The sequence below is a fragment of the Notamacropus eugenii genome, chromosome 2, assembly GCF_028372415.1.
Source record: "Notamacropus eugenii isolate mMacEug1 chromosome 2, mMacEug1.pri_v2, whole genome shotgun sequence".
Lineage (NCBI taxonomy): Eukaryota > Metazoa > Chordata > Mammalia > Diprotodontia > Macropodidae > Notamacropus > Notamacropus eugenii.
The window spans coordinates 248,112,140-248,131,835 of record NC_092873.1 but is presented as its reverse complement, the minus strand read 5'-3'; the positions used below and the strand labels follow the sequence as shown (position 1 = coordinate 248,131,835).

At 37.7% G+C, this 19,696-nt stretch overlaps 1 protein-coding gene across 1 annotated transcript in view; it reads right to left on the bottom strand.

The window, feature by feature from the left end:
- Nucleotides 1-19,696, bottom strand: part of TIAM2 (TIAM Rac1 associated GEF 2) — a 159,076-nt gene that overhangs the window by 119,316 nt on the left and 20,064 nt on the right. Inside the window, exon 6 of the mRNA XM_072643752.1 lies at nt 259-444. Coding sequence (XP_072499853.1) covers nt 259-444 — 186 coding nt within the window. The remainder of the gene's footprint in view (nt 1-258; nt 445-19,696) is intronic.

Here is a 19,696-nt window from a genome sequence, read left to right as displayed (position 1 = left end):
CTTCCAAAAGGAGAAGGTATTTGAGCTGAGCTTTGAAAGATTAAGAGTATCATAGGATATTAAGCTGTAAGGGACATTTTCACCTCTTCTACTACCCCCAGGCCACAGAGGTTAGTAGAACGCACAGCTGGGTCTTTAAATAAAAAATGGATGGTCATTTATGAAGAATCTATCAATTCTTGATTCTTGGGACTAGATTTCTTCAGTTGTCCCTTTTGCCTCTGGACTACAACTACTTAACCTCTTTCTGGGACTTACCAGTGCATGGAAGGAAGAAACTGACAAAATGCCTAATCTGCCCAGTGCCAGTTTAGAAGGACGACTCGTGGCAGCGAGGAGACTCTTGGGATTTGGTAACTCTCCGCCTTGTAGACTGGCCAAATAACAGCGCATCCTGAAGAGGTCCATGTGAAATTTTTCTAGATTCTGCTCCCACTGCTGGATCTATTTAAGCAGCGACAACAACAAAAGAGCAACGAAAACAAAAAAAAAAAAAGGCTTCATGGGTCAGATTGAAAATTTGATCTCTTTCATGAACTGAGGAAAAATTAGTTTCAGCTGAAAGTGCATGGTTTAAATTAGCTTTCCCTGTTTGTCCTACCTCTAACCCCTCCTGCTGAAATGCATTTGGTCATAGAGTTCTGCAATTTATCAAAGACAGCTGAAAATAAAACAAAGCTGGTGGTCTGACCTGTCTAAAGCAGCACCACCTTTGCAGATTTCCACCATTCCAAAATAATCCTAACTTGAAAACAGATCTCAGAATTTACACAATTTTTAAGCCAATTGCTTTACGTTATTTCATTTCCTTTCACGCTGCAAACCTTTGATTACAAACTGTACTTACTTGACTGCAAAGAAGCAGGCGCACAACTAAATGAAAGCAAGATTTCTAACTTTACAATCCTTTTCATTCTGGGAAAATGATTCAAATCAACAAAAAGCAAATGAGTTTCAGGAACGAGGATAATTAGGGGTTTTACTCCTATTATTAGTATGTTCTCTGCATAAGCACCATCTGTACATCTGAATAAAATTATAAGCATATACACTTCTTTGCCTACCACAGTATCATGTGTGCTTCTGCAAGCTTGATGTCATGGATGAAAAAAGCAAAACAGTCCAAATTCTCTATGTGATTCTCCTTTCTTGTAGCCATCTCAAATTGCTCTCTATTTCAAGGATTAAACTCTTTTATAGATAAAATAGCTAAAGAAAAAAGACAACAACCTTGTTAAAACATAGATTTAATAGCAGGGTTGGAAGCTAAAACTCAAATACTCTTAAGGTCAACCAGCAGGCACAAGGGCCAGAAATCTTCAGTAAATGTGTATCATTTGACTCAATGCAAGAAGCCTGTCACTTAATTATCAATAATTACATTTCAAAGAACTTGCTGTGTCTTTCTTTGTGGGCTGCCAGATTCTGTGTTCTATGATATGACATTTAGCTGCTTAATGGTTTACTTTAGTACTATACACTGAACATCACATTCCTAGTTAACCTTTCCTCAAAGGAATTATCTTGCAGATAGACAGCATAAGGCAACTAAAGAAAAAATAGGAAGGGGACAAAATTGAAGTTGTAAGATGGAGGGAGAGTCTGTCCAGAGCCCCTAAAGGCAAACTTGCTAACTTTACAGATTTCCCTTAGACAAGTGAACAAATCCACTTAAACGGTAAACACATAACTTGTATTTTTTTAAACTCTGCCAACTGTTTTGAGAAAACTTCACTGAGATTAAGTGATATAAGAGATAAACAGAACATATTTATGAACAAGAAACAATATAATATTTTGTCCTTTTTCCCTCCCTACTTTAAATTTTATCTCCTCTAATTATTTTTCCCCAATCTATTCATGTAAAATTAATTCTTGGGCATTTATACTAATGAGTAATATTTTGCAAAACTGAATATATGGAAGAAACTAGTCCCAGAGAGACTCAATACCACCTTTTTTGTAATTTACATGCTTTCTTCACACTTAAAATTTTATATTTCAATTTTCCACTAGTCTTGAAATTCGAGTAGAGTTCAAATTTTAAAATAATGTTCATTTAAAATAAATTGCTTTTTAATGGTCAGTCATTCAATGGTTCAAGAAGGAGGATAGGAAAGGCCAGACAGAATAAGTGAAACAAGCTTCTCAGTGGAGCTTAGGAGTGGAACTATGGAGCCCACCTAAATAATTCTGAAAGTGTTAATACACCACATTACCTTCAATAGTAACATCATCTGGCAGTGAATCTAGCAAGAAATTCCTGGAGATTGTCCTATATTATTGAAAACAAATGCCTGGAATCAATTGTCCTGAACCAATACCAGCTGTTTTATTTTTTTTTATCTAAACACTGGTAATTAGTCTATGTCTGTTATGTTTTAAAGATGAAGACTGGAAAATTCTGGTATTAAGTAAAAGTAAAATCTCAACTTTTAAATAGAGTAAGCATAAAAACACTGAAAAAATTTATTGTATGAAGATGACTATCACTGTTGTTGTTTTTCTGTACAAGAAAGTGATCAATATGGTGGAAAACCAAGAAAAGAATCCCAACGACAGGAGAAAATACAATCCAAACATATCATTAATTTAGACATAGCCATAAAATGAAATAACCTCATAAAGATTGAAATATCCAAAGTAAAGTAGAGGGAAAATATTAGTCTGCCACTAAAAATCCTAACTAAATAAAAGGAGAGATGACAAACACATTCCAACCAGACAGAATTTCTTAGGAAAATATTTTCTACCAATTAGTCATTTTACCAAATGGTTTGGTCATTTGTCCATTACCACATCTATCCTATTTGATCATAAGCTTTTCCCTGCAGATGGCATAACTTATTCAATGTTTTCCAAACACCAAACCTATACAAAGAGTCAGCCTGTGACTAGAGTGTAACCAAAAGTTCAGAGAATATATTTGGGCATCATCTAGAAAGGTGTAAAAGTAGTGCCAAGTTCCTCATACAGGTGTACCTTTCACTAAGGAAATTCAATGAATTGACTCTCTCAGACTATATCTAGAGTATTTTGTGTCCAATTCTGGGTACCACATTGTAAAGAGGACATCAATACTCTGCAAAGTATCCAAAGAAAGAGAAGAGCCTCCAATCTATTCCATGTCCAACTAGACAGAAGGAGACAACGATGTGTAATCTGATGAAAAGATTTTGGCAAAGCCATGACAAATCATCTTCACATACATACAGGACAATGGCACAGGAAGAGGATGAAAGTGGTTCTGTTCATAATTAAACAACACAAATGGGATCAATGGGTAGAAGTTCCAAAGAGGAAAATTTGGGCCAAATAAAATGGAAAATCTTCCAAAGAATTAGGGCAATCCAAAAGGGGAATGTTTTGCCTTGGGAAGGAGTAGATTTTCCTTCATTTGAGGTCTTCAGGCAAAAGCTAGATGACCACTTTTCAGGTACGTTGGAGAAGGCATTATGCAGTTTTGTATTGGATTAGATAGTCCTTCTAAATCTGAGTCTTTAATTCTATCACAGCAATCATCACTAATACATAACAAATATCTTACATGCATTTAAATGCTGACTGTACGTAAGGGGATTAAAAAACGAAAAGTGAAACAACCTCTTCTCTCAAATATCTTAAATTTTATAAAGGAAGACAACATGTGCATTTGTAAGTACTCGGAGAATAAATGAAAAATAACTAGAAAGTAGTTAAATATAATGTGGATGTAGTTAGTAAAGGAAAACATTAAGAGCTGGGGTTATGAAGAAACGCATCATGCAAAAAGAGATGCCTGACCTGCATTTGGAAGAAAGTGAGAGATTCCACATGAGCTGGAGGTAAAGAGACAATGCACTCCAGCCTGAGGGGCCTGAGGGAGTGTTATGAGCGAAGACATAGAGACATCAGTTTGACTGTCTATAGAGTACTGGGAAGGAAGTAAAGAATAATGAGAGTGAAAAGAGAGGGTAGAGCCGAATTGTCAAGAACTTTAAAAGCCAAACAGATAAGTTTATATTTTATTCCTATGGGACATAGGGAGCCACTGGAATAGGGGAGTAACATGATGTAATGGTAATTTAAATGGGAAGATCTTTCCCATTCATTAACAGTCCCACGTGACCTACATGGGTCACATGGAAGTCTGAGTCACACAGAGCCTGTGATGGGAGGAAGTTACTGAACGGGTGGAGCAGGAAGGGTGGAACAAGAAGAGGCAGAGCTAGAGCAGAGCTGACAGGAAGCTAGTCATGAGTCTAGTCAGAGGTAGGAAGGATGCAGGCTGCTGACTAGAGTGAGTGAAAGAGCTTGTTTCTGATTTTGTTTAAGGGAGCTCGTTTGTGAGAAGCCTAAGAGAGGGAAGGCTTGGGAATGGCTTTGTCCTCTGTTATTGTGTACAGACTTCTTTGTTACTATAATGGATTTGGCTTTCTGGTGTCTGAATGTTTTGGTTCTGTCTTCCATGTGGAGAGTCTATTGTATTTTGTGATTCAGAATTGTGCCTGGATATTTATGGCTGCTGTAGGCACTGTGAATATCACACTGGCACTACACATGGTCAGATCAGTGCTTAAGGAAAACCACTTTGGTAACTGTTTGGAGAATAAATTGGACTGAGGAGAGACTTGAGGCAAAGAGACCAATTAGGAGACTACTATGTAATATGGGAGAGAGGTAAGACGGACCTGAACTAAGGTGTTAGCTGTGTCTATAGAGAGAAAGGGTCAGAATTCCCAGGTGGAGACAAGATGGTAGAGCAGAGAAAGCACTCAGCTGAGTTTTCCCAAGATTCCACTCCAAACAACTTTAAAATAATGGTTGAAGTTGAATTCTAGAGTAGAAGAGCCAACAAAAGGTCAGAGGGAGACATTGTTCCAGCCCAAGACAATGTAGGAAGTTAGAAAGAGATATCTGTGCCATGGGGGTGGAGGCCAACTCAGTACCCACATGGATGAAATACCAGTGGTGGGACTAGATAATGGTGACAGAAACAGCAGTAGCTTTAGGAGCTCTCATGTGATAGATGGTAAGGGGACCTGGCAACTGGTTAGAAAGGGATTACAGGGTATCATTGTGCTAGCACTGAGGTGAGGACCAGATGGTATTTGTCAACTCTATTGCCTATAACCACTTCTGGGTCATAGTTCAGGGGCAGAGAGAAGCACTTTCAGTCAGGAGGGAGTAGAAGCCCTAAGGGGCAGTATCACTTTCTGCCCCAAGGGATCAGAGATCCAGAGGAACAGTATTCTTTCAGGTTCCAAAGGAGGAGAGGACTTGAAAAGGAATATTAATTGTAATGCCAAGAGATAAGGTGCCTGTCCTGGGTAAGAACCAGAGTGTTGACCAAGAGAACAATGATTATATTACACCTCTCCCCGGACCACACCTCCTTGGAAGCACAAAAAAATATACAAACCCCCAGAACTAGCTCTGAAAAATGCAGTACCAAAAAAATAAATATATAAACCTGAAGCTTGAGACAGACCACCTTCTCCAGCCCCATGCCAGGAACACAGCCCAATATTAACATAAAGTTCCAAATCAAGAAGTAGGGTGGAAAAATGAGCAAACAAGCACAAAAAAAAAAAAGACCACAAAAAGCTGCTATAGTGAAGTCAAAATGGCTACAAGGAAAATCTCAAGGAAAAATGTGAATTGACACATGTCCAAAAAGAATTCCTAAAAGAGCTAAAAAGGAATTTCAGAATCAGATAAGAGTTGTAGATGAAAAATTGGTAAAGAAATGAAAGTGAAATAAGAAAATTATGAATAGATAATTAATAGCTTGGTAAAAGAGGCACAAAAAAATACTAAAGAACACCTTAAAAAACAGAATTGGCCAAATGGCAAAAGACAAGCTTTCTGAAGAAAATAATTTTTTTTTAAAAAGAAGGGGTAATATCACAAGAGATATTGTGGGACAAGAAACAATAAAATTTGACAATTAAGAAGCTGTCAGTAAGTAAGAAAATGAGGATCTGCAGATACTGCCCAAGGTGATAACAGAAAGAGTGGAAGAATGATGCTATCTTCAAAGAAATAGAGAAGTTCAACAAGTAACGTTCTTCCATTCACTTCGCTATAGGGCCGCTAGGTTCACCAATTTAGCAGGAAGGGACATTAGTAGTCCTTTAGTCCAACCCCCAATTTGACAAACTGAGGGGAAAAAAAGATGAAATGATTTAAACAAAGGCCCAGAATGAATAAGGAGAATAAAAAGGACTCAAACCCAGCTCCTCTGACTCTACCTTCAATAGCTAATGTGAATATGTGCCCTCTCTCTCTCTCTCTCTCTCTCTCTCTCTCTCTCTCCCCCTTCCCCCCCATCATACTTAGGTTTCCTAGAAGACTAAAAGTCTTATCCTTTGACTATAATATTTCAAAACCCTATCAGGTGATTTGAGTAGCTAAAGGACATAGACTGCAGACAGAAGTGGGGAACCTGGGACCTCCAAGCCACATGTGGCCCTCTAGGTCCTCAAGTGTGGCCCTTTGACTGAATCCAAACTTTACAGAACAAATCCCCTTAATAAAACTGTTTTGTAAAATTTGGACTCAGTCAAAAGGTACCCAAGGATCTAGAAGGCCACGTGTGACCTTGAGGCCACAGGTTTCCCACCCTTGAAAATGTCATGAAGTCCACTCATTTGATGATTCATGCCACAAAGGTAATGCTCTATAAATTTAAGTAAACCACTTGGGTTTAAAATGAACTGCTTGAGAATGGGATGCCCTCACTTTCAGGGAAGCCAAAACACCACCAGCAGCCCTTCAACAAGGGTTCCACTTCCTTGTACACATAATTTGTTATCATCTTCTGAGTCCCTTTGCAGTTTGTTGATGGGTCAGTTATACCTATATTAAAGAACAAAATAAAACCAAATAAGGAGTAATTTCCTTTATTAAGGCCATAAAGTTTTAGAAAGATATTTAAATACTTGCCAATATTCCCTAAAAGTTTTTATTGATGCATTTAGTCAAGTATTTATCATAAAAGGAAAAGAAAGTACTAGCTGGATTCAATTTTACAACTATTCACCACTTTGTACTTCAAAAGGCACCATCCACATGAAATGACTACAGGATCTGGACCTCATTGGATATGCCCAAATGAAAGTTGCATCATCTTATAGCACAAATTACCAACAAAGTACTGGAAATAAAACATCTGAAAAAAATATTGTAAGAAAGCATATTACTGCATAACAATATGAAGTACATTTATTCTTGTTATAACAAGAATGATCCCATTCTTATTACGGGATCCGGGGTAGGGGTCGCGGTAGAGTACAAGTGTACACTGCTGACAATCTTCTCCATTCAGAGCTTCCAAGAACTCTCAGTTCTGAACCTTTATCATACAAAATGCAGTATCTTGTAATAATTGCAACCATTTTTAGCCTATAAACTACTATTAGTATGGGTCTTGAGGAACAGCACGATATAAAGAAAAGTAAATGCAAAAGTAGAGATTTGGACATGTATGTGTATAATGTGCCACAGTAACTCTGCACTTTGTTAAAAGTTTTAAAAAGTAGATGAGAGGGAACTTCACATTTAAGGAATATTTGGGAGTAAATGTGTCTTTATTGATCTTGATTTGTAAAGACCTTTGTTTTTGTAGTTTCACATAAAATCCTCTTAAATCAGAAGAAAATCCCCATAAAAGTAATTTTAAGCATGTGCCTGTTTTTGTTCTTAATCTGTTGAACTCAGAGTGCCTGCAAATAAATAGCAAATACAGCCTTACAACCATCTGGTCAATGATTTAAATATAATGGGCAGAGATAACATTATCCCTGAGAAAGCTTTTTGGTAAAACAGTTTTAAACCATAGCAGAAAAACTGCAGAAATGATGCCCAGAATATTTTCAGGTGGCATTAATTTAAATGATTTTTACTAAACATATAAGAAAATAGTGCTGAGGAAGGGAGGCAGAAATCAGGAAGAGCAGAGATCTAGATACACCAAGGATGGGGAACCTGTGACCCTGAGGACACATGTGGCCCTCTAGATCCTCAAGTGTTTGGAGTCAAAGGGCTTCACATGAAAACCTAGAGGGCCACATGTGACATCAAGGCCCCAGTTTCCCTACCTCTGAACTAGACCTTTTAAAATATAGCAGGATTGCCAATGAATGAAAAAAAGACAGCCAGAGATTACCTCCTCAGTCTCCTAAAGGACTGTTCAGGGCAGTGGCAATTGGGTCCCCCTGTGAGTGGGTAGATATAAATTAATTATTTCATTCCAATTAGGGAAACTGAGCCACAAAGCAGCCAAATGTGTAAATTATTAAGGAGAGAAAAAAGATTTAATTAGAAATTATAAGAAAAATGAATGGTTGTCAATAATACTTTGAGCAAACAGGAAGACAGAACATGAGTTCAGAAGCACAAAGCCTTTTCCAGACTTCATTGTGCTCTAAGAGAATCACAAGATCATTTTGTCCTATCTCCTCATTTACACAGAAGGAAACTGAAGCCTGTGACATGCCCAATGTCACACAAAGTCAGTAGGAGGGCTAGGACTTGAATCAGAACCTTTGACTTGAAAGTCAACTCTGATTTCACTACGCAAAGTTGTGTTCTAGGAACGTAGGAAACTAACTTGAAGAGATCAACACTAAAACTTGGGGAAAGGAAGACTTAGAGCACACATGAAAACACATTCTTCAGATATGTGAAGACCAGTGATGGGAAAGGAATGTAAAGTTTGTTCTACTTGGCCCCAAAGCACAGAAGTTATAGAGATGCAGCTACATCAGGGTTCACTACAAGGAAGAACTTACTAACAGCTGGAGCTATTGGTCCCAAAATGAAACGGTGGTGATGAGCTCTGAGTCACTCACAATGTTCAAGCAGATGCTAAGTTTGTGAGGGAAGTCACAGAAGAGGTTCAGAGGTTCTTGGTGCAGGTAGACACTGAGCCCCTAATAGAGGTCTGACTTTAACACTCACACAGACCATTCTGACAGTGGCACCTCTGAATAGCCATTAACATTTAGACAAAAGATAATGTTAACTTTTTTTTTTTAACTGACATAAGCGGGACTGTTTAAAGGACCTGAAAATCCTGGCAAAGCTTGTTTCCTCCTGTAGATTAATTTTTAAAAATCCATTTTCCCAAATCTGATTGACTATCACGAGTTTAGAGTTTATGAGTTTATGAGAGTATGAGTAGTTTATGAGAGGCAGTGCTTTTCCTTTTTTATCCCTCTGTCCATCTTCCCAAGTTGCCTGGTCACATACACATATGTATGCCACATAACCAGGCAGATAGAAAGATACATCTACAAACAGAAATTCACTGAGGTATAATGACACTTTCCAGATGTCAGCTGGCTTGGTTACCTTTCATTTCATTACTAACATAGAGGAGATAAACAAATACAACAATACGAATTACATCACTTTTTCTCAGGGTGTTAGTGATAGTGTCCTGGCTAAGCTTCGAAAAAGGTAATTGTCTTCTACCACCTTTCCCATATTTCACACATCAGTATCTACTTTACTCCCAACAAAACCCCTCTGGACGTTGCCCTAATAAAACAAATGCCATATTTTGCTCTAGGGATGCTTTGATTTAGCATAAAATTAAATATTTATTATAGTAGCATTTTTTTAAAAGGTCTACAGCATAGTGTTAACTCTTGCTTCCTTACAATGGATGTCTCCCAAGGCTCTTTGTCAGGGGCCTCTACTCTCTTCTCTCTATACCTACTTCACTGTCTCCTCTTCCTAGGGGTTCAATTGTCACTGCTATACAAATGAAACAGATAAATACAAATAAATTAATATATCCAGTCCTCATGTTTCCCCATGAGCTATTGTCTTGAATCTGCAACTGTAAGAGACAGAAAGAGAAGGAGCAGACTGTAATGGCTGAGTAGTAACAGCAGTGTGGATACAGCTTCATTTGGATGGCCTGTCAGCATATTCCCACCAATATGTCAAATTGGAATTCAACATCTTCCACTCAAAACCTGCCCCTCCTCTCCATTTGTCTATTTCTATGAAAGGTATTGTCACTTTCTCAATCACCAATGTTCAAAGTACTTGAGTCCTCTCTCTCCTTCAACCTTCTCCACCCCAACTCCTACATGTGTTTGTCCTTCGTTGCCAAAGAAGACCATGCCATCAGAGAATGATGACATGACTTCCACTTGACTTTGTTTTGAGTGAGGGAGGGCTGTGCAGGTCACCAGCCTCACTTCTTCTCCAGAGCCATCTGAATCCAGTGACCAGATATTCATCAGGATGACTGGAGATGACCCAGGATGAGGCAAGTGGGTTAAGTGACTTGCCTAAGGTCACACAGCTAGTGAGCGTCAAGTGTCTGAGGTGAGATTTGAACTGAGGTCCTCCTGACTCCTGCACTGGTGCTCTATCCACTGCACCACCTAGCTGCCCCTACCCCAGCTCCTAAGTTTCCAATCAATTAGCAAATCCTATCAATTCTACCTGTGCAAGATCTCTTGCATCTATTCCTTTCTCTCTACATGGTGGCCACCACTCTACTTCAGGGACTTCTCACCTCACACCTGGACTATTATAATAACCCATCAGACTGTTATCTTGGGTTTGCAGTCTCTCTCTTTTCCAGCTTTTCTCTCACACAGTTGTGAAAACGAACTGTTGAATATAAAGAGAGATCTGACCATATCACTTCCCTGCTCAAAAATATTCACTGGCTTCCTGTCCTCCCTAGAATAAAAAATGCTTCTTGGTCTATCACTTAAGGTCCTACACAGTCTGAATGATTCCAAACTTCCAGTCTTTTGTCACAATATTCATCTTAATGCACACTAATTTCCACCCAATTCTGACTATTAGGCACTCCAAACTCAACTTAATATCTCTTGCATTCATAAAGGTAGTCCAAAATGGCTAGAATGAATTACTTCCTCATCTCTGCCTGCTCATTTCAGGCACCATCTCATTTCTGAAGCTCACAACTGAAGGTTTTCTCTTCCATATCGAACTCTTACCTGCAATTTGATCTCTCTCCTTTGTCTCTATTACATTCCAGCTTCTATATAACAGCTAGGTTAACAGCTAAGTGGCAGAGCAGATGAACACTGAACCTCTAAAATAGGAGTAATAATAGCACGTACCTCCCTAGGCTGTTGTAAAGATAAACTGAGATAATATTTGTAAAGTGCTTTACAAACCTCAAAGTATGATATAAATACTAGCTATTTTAATGATAATTATGATGATGAAATCTACCCTTATTGAGTGACAAAGATACTTCTTGACAAAGACCGTATCATTTCTTGTCTTTTTATATCCAGCTCTTAGGATTATATCTAGCACAGGACAGACAGCTAATAAATACTTTTCAAATTGAATTTTAAAATTTTCAGTATAAAGTTCTAAATAGTTTTTATGAATTCCGGTCCTGGCTGTCAACATTTCAGAGAATCACATAATGTTCTAATTGAATAGTGGTATAGTAATCATTTAGTCCAGCCCACAACAAAAATGTATGTACCACAACATACATGATAACATGGTCAAACAGCCTGTCCTTCAACACCCCCAGAAAGGGCATCCCATTACTTCATGAGGCAGCTCATTATCTTTTGAGATAGCTTGAATTGCAAATAGGTCTGACTGGACATCAAACCTAAATTTGCATCTTTGTAGTTCCCATCCCTTGCTCCTGGTTCTAGCTTCCTGAGGCAGTGAGAACAATACTATTCCTTCTTTCACATGGCAACCCTTCAAATATTTGAAAACAGCTCTCTTGTGATCCCCAATTCTTCTTTTCTCCAAGTGAAACATTTCTAGTTTCTCCAATTGATCTCACATACCTATGTACTATATTCCCCTTACCATCCCTTTCAGCTTCTTCTGGATAGTCTCCAGTTTATGAATGTGCATCTTTTAAAAAATATTAATTGTATTTTTTATTCTTAACCTAAACAACAAAAAAAAACACATTTCCACACATAAGGAACACAAAAAGAGTATTTTATGTGAAAACTGGGACTCCATTTCATATTTGCCTCTTTAAAAACTATATATAATTCTACAATCTATTTTAAAAACTATCCTGTTTCCCTGTGCTTTTTTCTGAACTTTTTTTTTCCTTCTGTACAATAACAAAATACTTTTACTACTGTGAAAGAAATCCTTTTAGGCAGGCAAAACTGCAGGAACTCTTATTCAGGGACAACAGGTAGTTGTTACAATACTAGATGAGATAATCTGCTTTTACATGTCTTTGCATGATTTGCTATATTTTATTCCTGCTTCAATAGAGGACTTTCTAAAATTAGGCCATCAGGTTGGTTGGTGATCAGTCTATTAAGATAACTGTGATTTTGAGTCAAATGTACAACAATACAAGTCATTCCCCAATTGATAAATGGTGAAAGGATACGAACAGGCAATTTTCAAAGGAAGATATTAAAGATATCTATAATCATATGAAAAAATGCTCTAAATCACTTTTGATTAGAGATGCAAATCAAAACAACTCTGAGGTACCACATGACAGAACAGGAAAATGATAAATGATGGAGAGGATGTGGGAGAGTTGGAACACTAATTCATTGTTGGTGGAGCTGTGAGCTCATCCAACCATTCTGGAGAGCGGTTTGGAACTATACCCAAAGGGCTACAAAAATGTGCATACCCTTTGATCCAGCAATATCACTTCTAGGACTACAACCCCAAGAGATCATAAAAATGGGAAAGGGTACCACACGTACAAAAATATTTATAGCAGCACTCTTTGTAGTTACCAAAAACTGGAAATCAAGGGGATGCCCATCAACTGGGGAATGGTTGAATAAATTATGGTATATGAATATAATGGAATACTATTGCACTATAAGAAATGATGAACAAGAAGACTTCAGAGAGGACTGGAAAGACTTATATGATCTGATGCTGAGTGAAAGGAGCAGAACCAGGAGAACTTCATGCACAGCAGTAACCACAGTGTGCGAGAGTTTTTTCTGGTAGACTTGGATCTTCATAGCAATGTAAGGACATAAAAAAAAAAAATTCCCAATGGTCCTCTAAGGCAAAATGGCTTCCACATTCAGAGAAAGAACTATGGAATTCAATTGCAAAATGTAGCAGATCATTTTGTGTGTGTGTGTGTGTGTGTATGTGTGTATTATGTTTTGGTTTCTTACATGATTTCTCCTATTTATTTTAGTTCTTCTATACAGCACGACTACAGTGAAAATATATTCAATAGGAATGTATGTGTAGTTCCTATATAGAATTGTATGCCGTCTTAGGGAGGGAGGGGGGTGGTGGGAGGTAGATGGGGGGAAAAAATCTAAGTTTTATGGTAGTGATTGTAGAATATTAAAAATAAAAAATAAATATATTAAAAGAAGATAATTGTGATTTCTATTTTTACCACACATTTTGATTAGAAATTCTTGTCTTACTTTCCTTTTTTTCCCTTAATTCTTTAAATTTAATTTTCTTACAGTCTTTCTGTTCCTATATAAAAATATTATGCCACTCAGAATTCTCTGAAATTGTCTCTTTTGTCATTTTTTTCTGGGCAATAATATTTCATCACATTCATACAGACAATTTTTCCAGTCATTTCCAATTGCCTAAGAAATAATCTAAGATGCTATTTATGTTTTTAAACCCATTTTAATCCTCCCTTCAGGATCAGAAAATTTCTTTTGCTGTGACAATTCCCTCTCAGGTATAATTCTCCCTCTTAACTACCCCCTCCCCAATTCCTACTTTTTCCCCTATTATTTCTCACATTTATACACCATTTGTGTTTGTCTTGGTGCTTATATTAAACCCTCCTTTGTCCATTTCAGATAAGAATGAAGTTCATCTATGTCTGCTCTTTCCATACCTTCTTCCACATTTCTATATTCTTCTCATGCTCCCCATTTATGAAAAGAACTAAGTCCCATCTCCTTCATTCTATTCTAGTGCATAGCTCCTTTTACTCTCCCTTCTCTTACTCTCCTAAAACGCTCAGGATGGAAACAATCCTTTCCCCACCACAGTCCACTGCTTTTCTTATTTAACAACATAAGTACCCTTCAGAGACATTAGGGTTCTGTATCTTTTCCTCTGGTTAAAATATCAGCACTATATCACCACAAAACTTCTTACAATCGACAACCCACAAAATACCTGTAAAAATGACTCTAAACAGATTCTAGAGCAGAAGCCACAAAACGACAGAGCAAAAGAGGCTTCCAGCCCAAGATACCCTGGAAGGCCAACAGGAAAGGTTTATCACACAGGGAGCAGAACAGAGAAGAGCACAGCCCACTGAGCCCAGCCCAGCCTTAGGTGCATGGCTCCAGCAGAAACAGGACTAAAACAAGCCTCGGGGGTGGAGTTCCCAGCAGCAGCACGGTTCTCAGATCCCTCAACCCACAAACACCAAAGATAGCTTCAAAGGTCAGTGAGAATGCTTTTTCATCTGGATAAGAAGGGAGCAGGGTCCTCCCTTAGCGCCAACTACAGGTGGTGGCAGCAGCAGCAGTGGTAGCAGTGGTGGCAGCAGCAGCGGCAGCAGCAGCATCCATTGTTGGAGCCCTCGCCTAAAGCCCCTGGGGGAATTGAGCCGCTGATCTAGGTCTCAGCCCTGAGTGGTGGCTAGGAGTGAAGAAGAGTTCTGGCTGGCAGTGGAGCTGGTGGAGGCTCTGGAAAGGGAATTTTACTTGCAGATCCCAGGCAAAAAGGCTTTGGTAGCTCCCAGACCAGAGCACAGGCCAGGAGAAGAGTGAACACCTCTCCCTTGATTTTGCCACCTTGGAGGAACTGAGAATTTACAGGTCCCCAGAGTATACTTCCCTCTTGACAAAAGACTCAAAAGTCAAGTAACTGCCTGGGAGAATGTGCAAAAAGGGGGAAAAAATAAGACTATAGAAGGTTACTTTCTTGGTGAACAGGTATTATCTTCCATCCTTCTGGATGAGGAAGAACAAATCTTACCATCAGAGGTCTCCAAAATAAATATGCAATGGTCTCAGGCCATGGAAAAGCTCAAAAAGGATTTTGAAAATCAAGTAGGAGAGGTGGAAGAAAAATTGGGAAGACAAATGAGAGCAATGCAAGAAAATCATGAAAAGCAAGTCAATAGCTTGCTAAAGGAGACCCAAAAAAATGCTGAAGAAAATAACACCCTTAAAATAGGCTAACTCAACTGGCAAAAGAGGTCCAAAAAGCCAATGAGGAGAAGAATGCTTTAAAAGGTAGAATTAGCCAAATGGAAAAGGAGGTTCAAAAGCTCACTGAAGAAAATAGTTCTTTCAAAATTAGAATGGAGCAGATGGAAGCTAATGACTTTATGAGAAACCAAGAAATTACAAAACAAAACCAAAAGAATGAAAAAATGGAAGATAATGTGAAATATCTCATTGGAAAAACAACTGACCTGGAAAATAGATCCAAGAGAGACAATTTTTAAATTATGGGACTACCTGAAAGCCATGATCAAAAAAAAAGCTTAGACACCATCTTTCATGAAATTATCAAGGAAAACTGCCCTGATATTGTAGAATCAGAGGGCAAAATTAATATTGAAAGAATCCACCAATCACCTGCTGAAAGAGATCCAAAAAGAAAAACTCCTAGGAATATTGTAGCCAAATTCCAGAGTTCCCAGGTCAAGGAGAAAATATTGCAAGCAGCTAGAAAGAAACAATTCAAGTATTGTGGAAATACAATCAGGCTAACACAAGATCTAGCAGCTTCTACATTAAGGGATCATATGATATTCCAGAAGTTAAAGGAACTAGAATTAAAACTAAGAATAACCTACCCAGCAAAACTGAGTATAATACTTCAGGGGAAAAAATGGTCATTCAATGAAATAAAGGGCTTTCAAGCATTCTTGAAGAAAAGACCAGAACTGAATAGAAAATATAACTTTCAACCATAAAAATCAGGAGAAGCATGAAAAGGTAAACAGGAAAGAGAAATCCTAAGGGACTTGCTAAAATGGAACTATTTGCATTTCTACATGGAAAGATAATATTTGTAACGAAAGTTTTCTCAGAATATGGGTAGTTGGAGGGATTATACACGTGTGTATATATACACACATATATATATTTTATATATATATATATATACATATATATATATATATATATATGTATATATATATATATATATACATAAAGAGAAAGACAGAGAGAGAGCACAGGGTGAGCTGAATAGGAAAGGATCATATCTAAAAATATATAATTAAGGGTGAGAAAGGAATATATTGGGAAGAGAAAGGAAGAAATGGAATGGGGCAAATTATCTCTCATAAAAGAGGCAAGAAAAAGCTTTTTCAATGGAGGGAAAAAATGGGGAGGTGAGAGGGAAAAAGTGAAACTCTCATCACATTTGACTTAAGGAAGGAATAGCATGCACACTCAATTTGGTATGAAAATCTATCTTACACTACAGGAAAGTAGGGGAAAAGGGGATAAGCAAGGTTGGGGGGAATGATGGAAGAGAGGGCAAATGGAAGGAGGGAGCAATTAGAAGTAAACACTTTTGGGAAGGGACAAGGTCAAAAGAGAGAACAGATTAAATGGTGGGCAGAATAGGATCGAGGGAAATATAGTTGTCTTATACAACATGACTATTACGGAAGTCATTTGCAAAACTACACATATATAGCATATATTGAATTATTTGCCTTCTCAGTGGGGATGGGTGAGGAGGGAGGATGGAAGAGAAGTTGGAACTCAAATTTTTAGGAACAGATGTTGAGAGTTGTTCTTACGTACAACTGGGAAATAAGAAATACAGGTAATGGGATACAGAAATTTATCTTGCCCTACAAGACAAGAGAGAAGACAGGGATGGAGAGGAGGTGTTAGAAGGGTGGGCAGATTAGGGGAAGGGGTAATCAGAATGCATGGCATTTTGGGGTGGGAGGAGGGGAGAGTTGAGAAAATCTGGAACTCAAAATTTTGTGGAAATGAATGTTGAAAACTAATTATAAACTAAATATAATGTTGAAAACTAAAACAGTTTTTTAAAAAACTTGCTGAAAAATTGCTGAAAAATATTTAACATTCTAGGTTTCTCCAGATTCATTATGTCAAAGTTCCTACTCAGTTCTGATGTTTTCATCAGAAATGAATGAAAGTCAATCTGTACCATTAAAACTCTATTTTTCCCTCTTCAGAATTATACTCAACTTTGGAAAGTAAGTTATTCTTGGTTTTGTGTGTATAAGTTTTACCTTTAGGAATATCATATTCCAAGATCTCATTTTGAGTAGAAGCTTCTGGTTGTTGTGTGATCTTAACTATAGTTCTTTTTCACTTGAACTGTTTCACTTCACATGCTTGTAATATTTTTTTTCCTAACAAGATATTACTGGATTTTGGCTAGGATTCTGCTGGCATTTTTCTTTGTTCCTTTCAGGAGATGATTGGTTCTTTATAAAGATGATTCTTTATCTCGTTCTTCTGCCCTCTGGTTCTAAGAGATCTAGGCAATTTTCTTCTCTTATTTCTTGATGGATAATATCCAGATTTTTTATTGTGATTTTCAAGGAGCTCAATGATTTTTAGATTATTTCTCCTTGACTAACTTTCCAGGTTAGTTCTTTTTGCTTTCAAATATCTGACATTTTTTTCTATGTCTTCAGTCTTTTGATTTTGTTCTAATATTTCTTCCTGTCTCATGAGTCACTGATTTTTATTTAATCAATTCTAGTTTTCAGAGATTTTATTTCTTAAGTTTTATAACTTTCTTCTTCTAAGCTATTTGTCATCCTTATGACTCTTTCCTCCAAAGCTTCTATTTCATTTTTTTATCTCTTTCTTCATTTCTTCTAGGTACTCATTTAGTCCTGTTGAAAAACCTACTTTTTGCTTTCAAGTTTCTGTGTAAGGTTGTTATGGAGTTGGTTAGATTTGCAATCTTTTGTGATACTGAATAGTGTTTTACTCATTTTTCTAACTTAAATACCTGGATTGGGGCTCTAAGTTCAACCTCCCTCCATGGCATTCTTCGGTAGAATGGGTCTGCTTGGTCTTGATCTTAAAACCCTGGGTTTTAAAGACCTGTGCTTCTCTTTTCCTCCTGGGGGCTTTGGCCCCCTGGATTTTTGAAGTTCAAAGTACAGAAGCCTCAGGTCCTCTTTGGTGTCTCAGGACAGCGTTTTAGAAACCAAAAAGCTACTGAACTTGGGTTGTCCTGGCCTGAGGGCTGCAACACTTTGCTAATCTGGTCAGCACCATGGTCCCTACTGACTCCTTTCACTCTTTAGAGCTTTGAAGGTTACCATTCTGGGGTTTTCTGCCCACCCTGAGGCTTTTTTAGTGGAATCATCTGTTTTTTCTACCCCTGTACACAGAAAGTTGCATGCTTTAGTGGTCTTTAACGGTCATTGGTCATTCTGGGAGTCTGCCCTGTGAGGGAAATGGCTTTTATGTGAGGGTTGGGAAGGCAGGTCAGACTGACTTTTTATACAATTCTGGGATAGAAGAAGTCAGCGTAGTTTCTCATTGCATTTCCTGGCCATTATTTGATCAAACTTCAGGGCTTTGTTGGACAGGCTGCCTCTAGTTCAGACAATTGGTTGGAAATCTATAAAGGCACTTTCTAACCTAAAGCCCCTAGAGGTGAATAAATGTGGTCAAAGGAAGCAGATTAGAGAAGAATAGAGAACTCTTACCTCCTTAGGCCCTGAAGCTATGTCTCTCTTAATGTTACTCAAAATTACATTGGCTTTCTTGACCACTATGTCACACTACTGAGTCATAATGAGTCTGCACCCACTTAAATTTAGTGATCTTTTTCAGACAAACTGCTGTCTCTTCCCTATCCTGTGCTTGTGGCACAGGATTCATTTCTGAATTCATGTGTAAGATTACATTTATCTCCATTAAATTTCAACTTGATAGATTCAGTCAAAAGTTGTGGTCTATCAAGATCTTTTGGGATTCTGGCTATGTCATCATGTGTGTTAGCTATCCCTCCTAGCTTTAGGTCATATTTTAACAAGTTTTAAGAGGTTCTCTGGAAACATATTCCAAGGAGACAACTAACTTTTCTACTGCTGTTATTAGGTTGCAAAACTGTTGTCCCCTGTTGAATGGGGACATGACAACTAGCTAGACAAATTTTTCTCTTTGTCCTCTAAACTTTACACTGAAGAATTTTTTTAAACTTCCAGTTTCTGTTAGTGTACTTTATCATTTTTTTGAGAACAAGTAGCTATTTTACCCTCAGAACATGTAGCTTCCTCCTCTCCAGAAATAGCTTCAAATTTATTTTTTAGTTCCAAGTGCATAATGTTCTTCCTATCCTTTCCTCTTCCATGTGATTTTTTTTTTTACCCTCCAACCTTCCAACAAAGGTCAAGTTCACAGCCTGGATTATTGTGCACAGATTTTAGCTGGCGTTCCCACCAACTTTTCTTCCTCCTATCAACTGTGTACACTCCTATCAGATTAACTTTCTTAAAATACTATAATTCATCATACCTCTCCTCTGTCCAAACCTTTCATTGGTTCCCATCACCTACAGAATAAAGCCCAAAATTTTCAGTCTGACATTTAAAGTCCTCCATAATTTGGCTTAAACTCTCTTTTGAACTTAATCTTCTCACTACTTAATAAACAAACAAAACTTTCTAACTCCAGGCTATTCATTATTCCTACCTGCCCACCTCTATTTATAATTCATTAATTTGAAATTTGGATTAATTCTCTTTCCCAAACCTCACACAGCTTATCTGGGA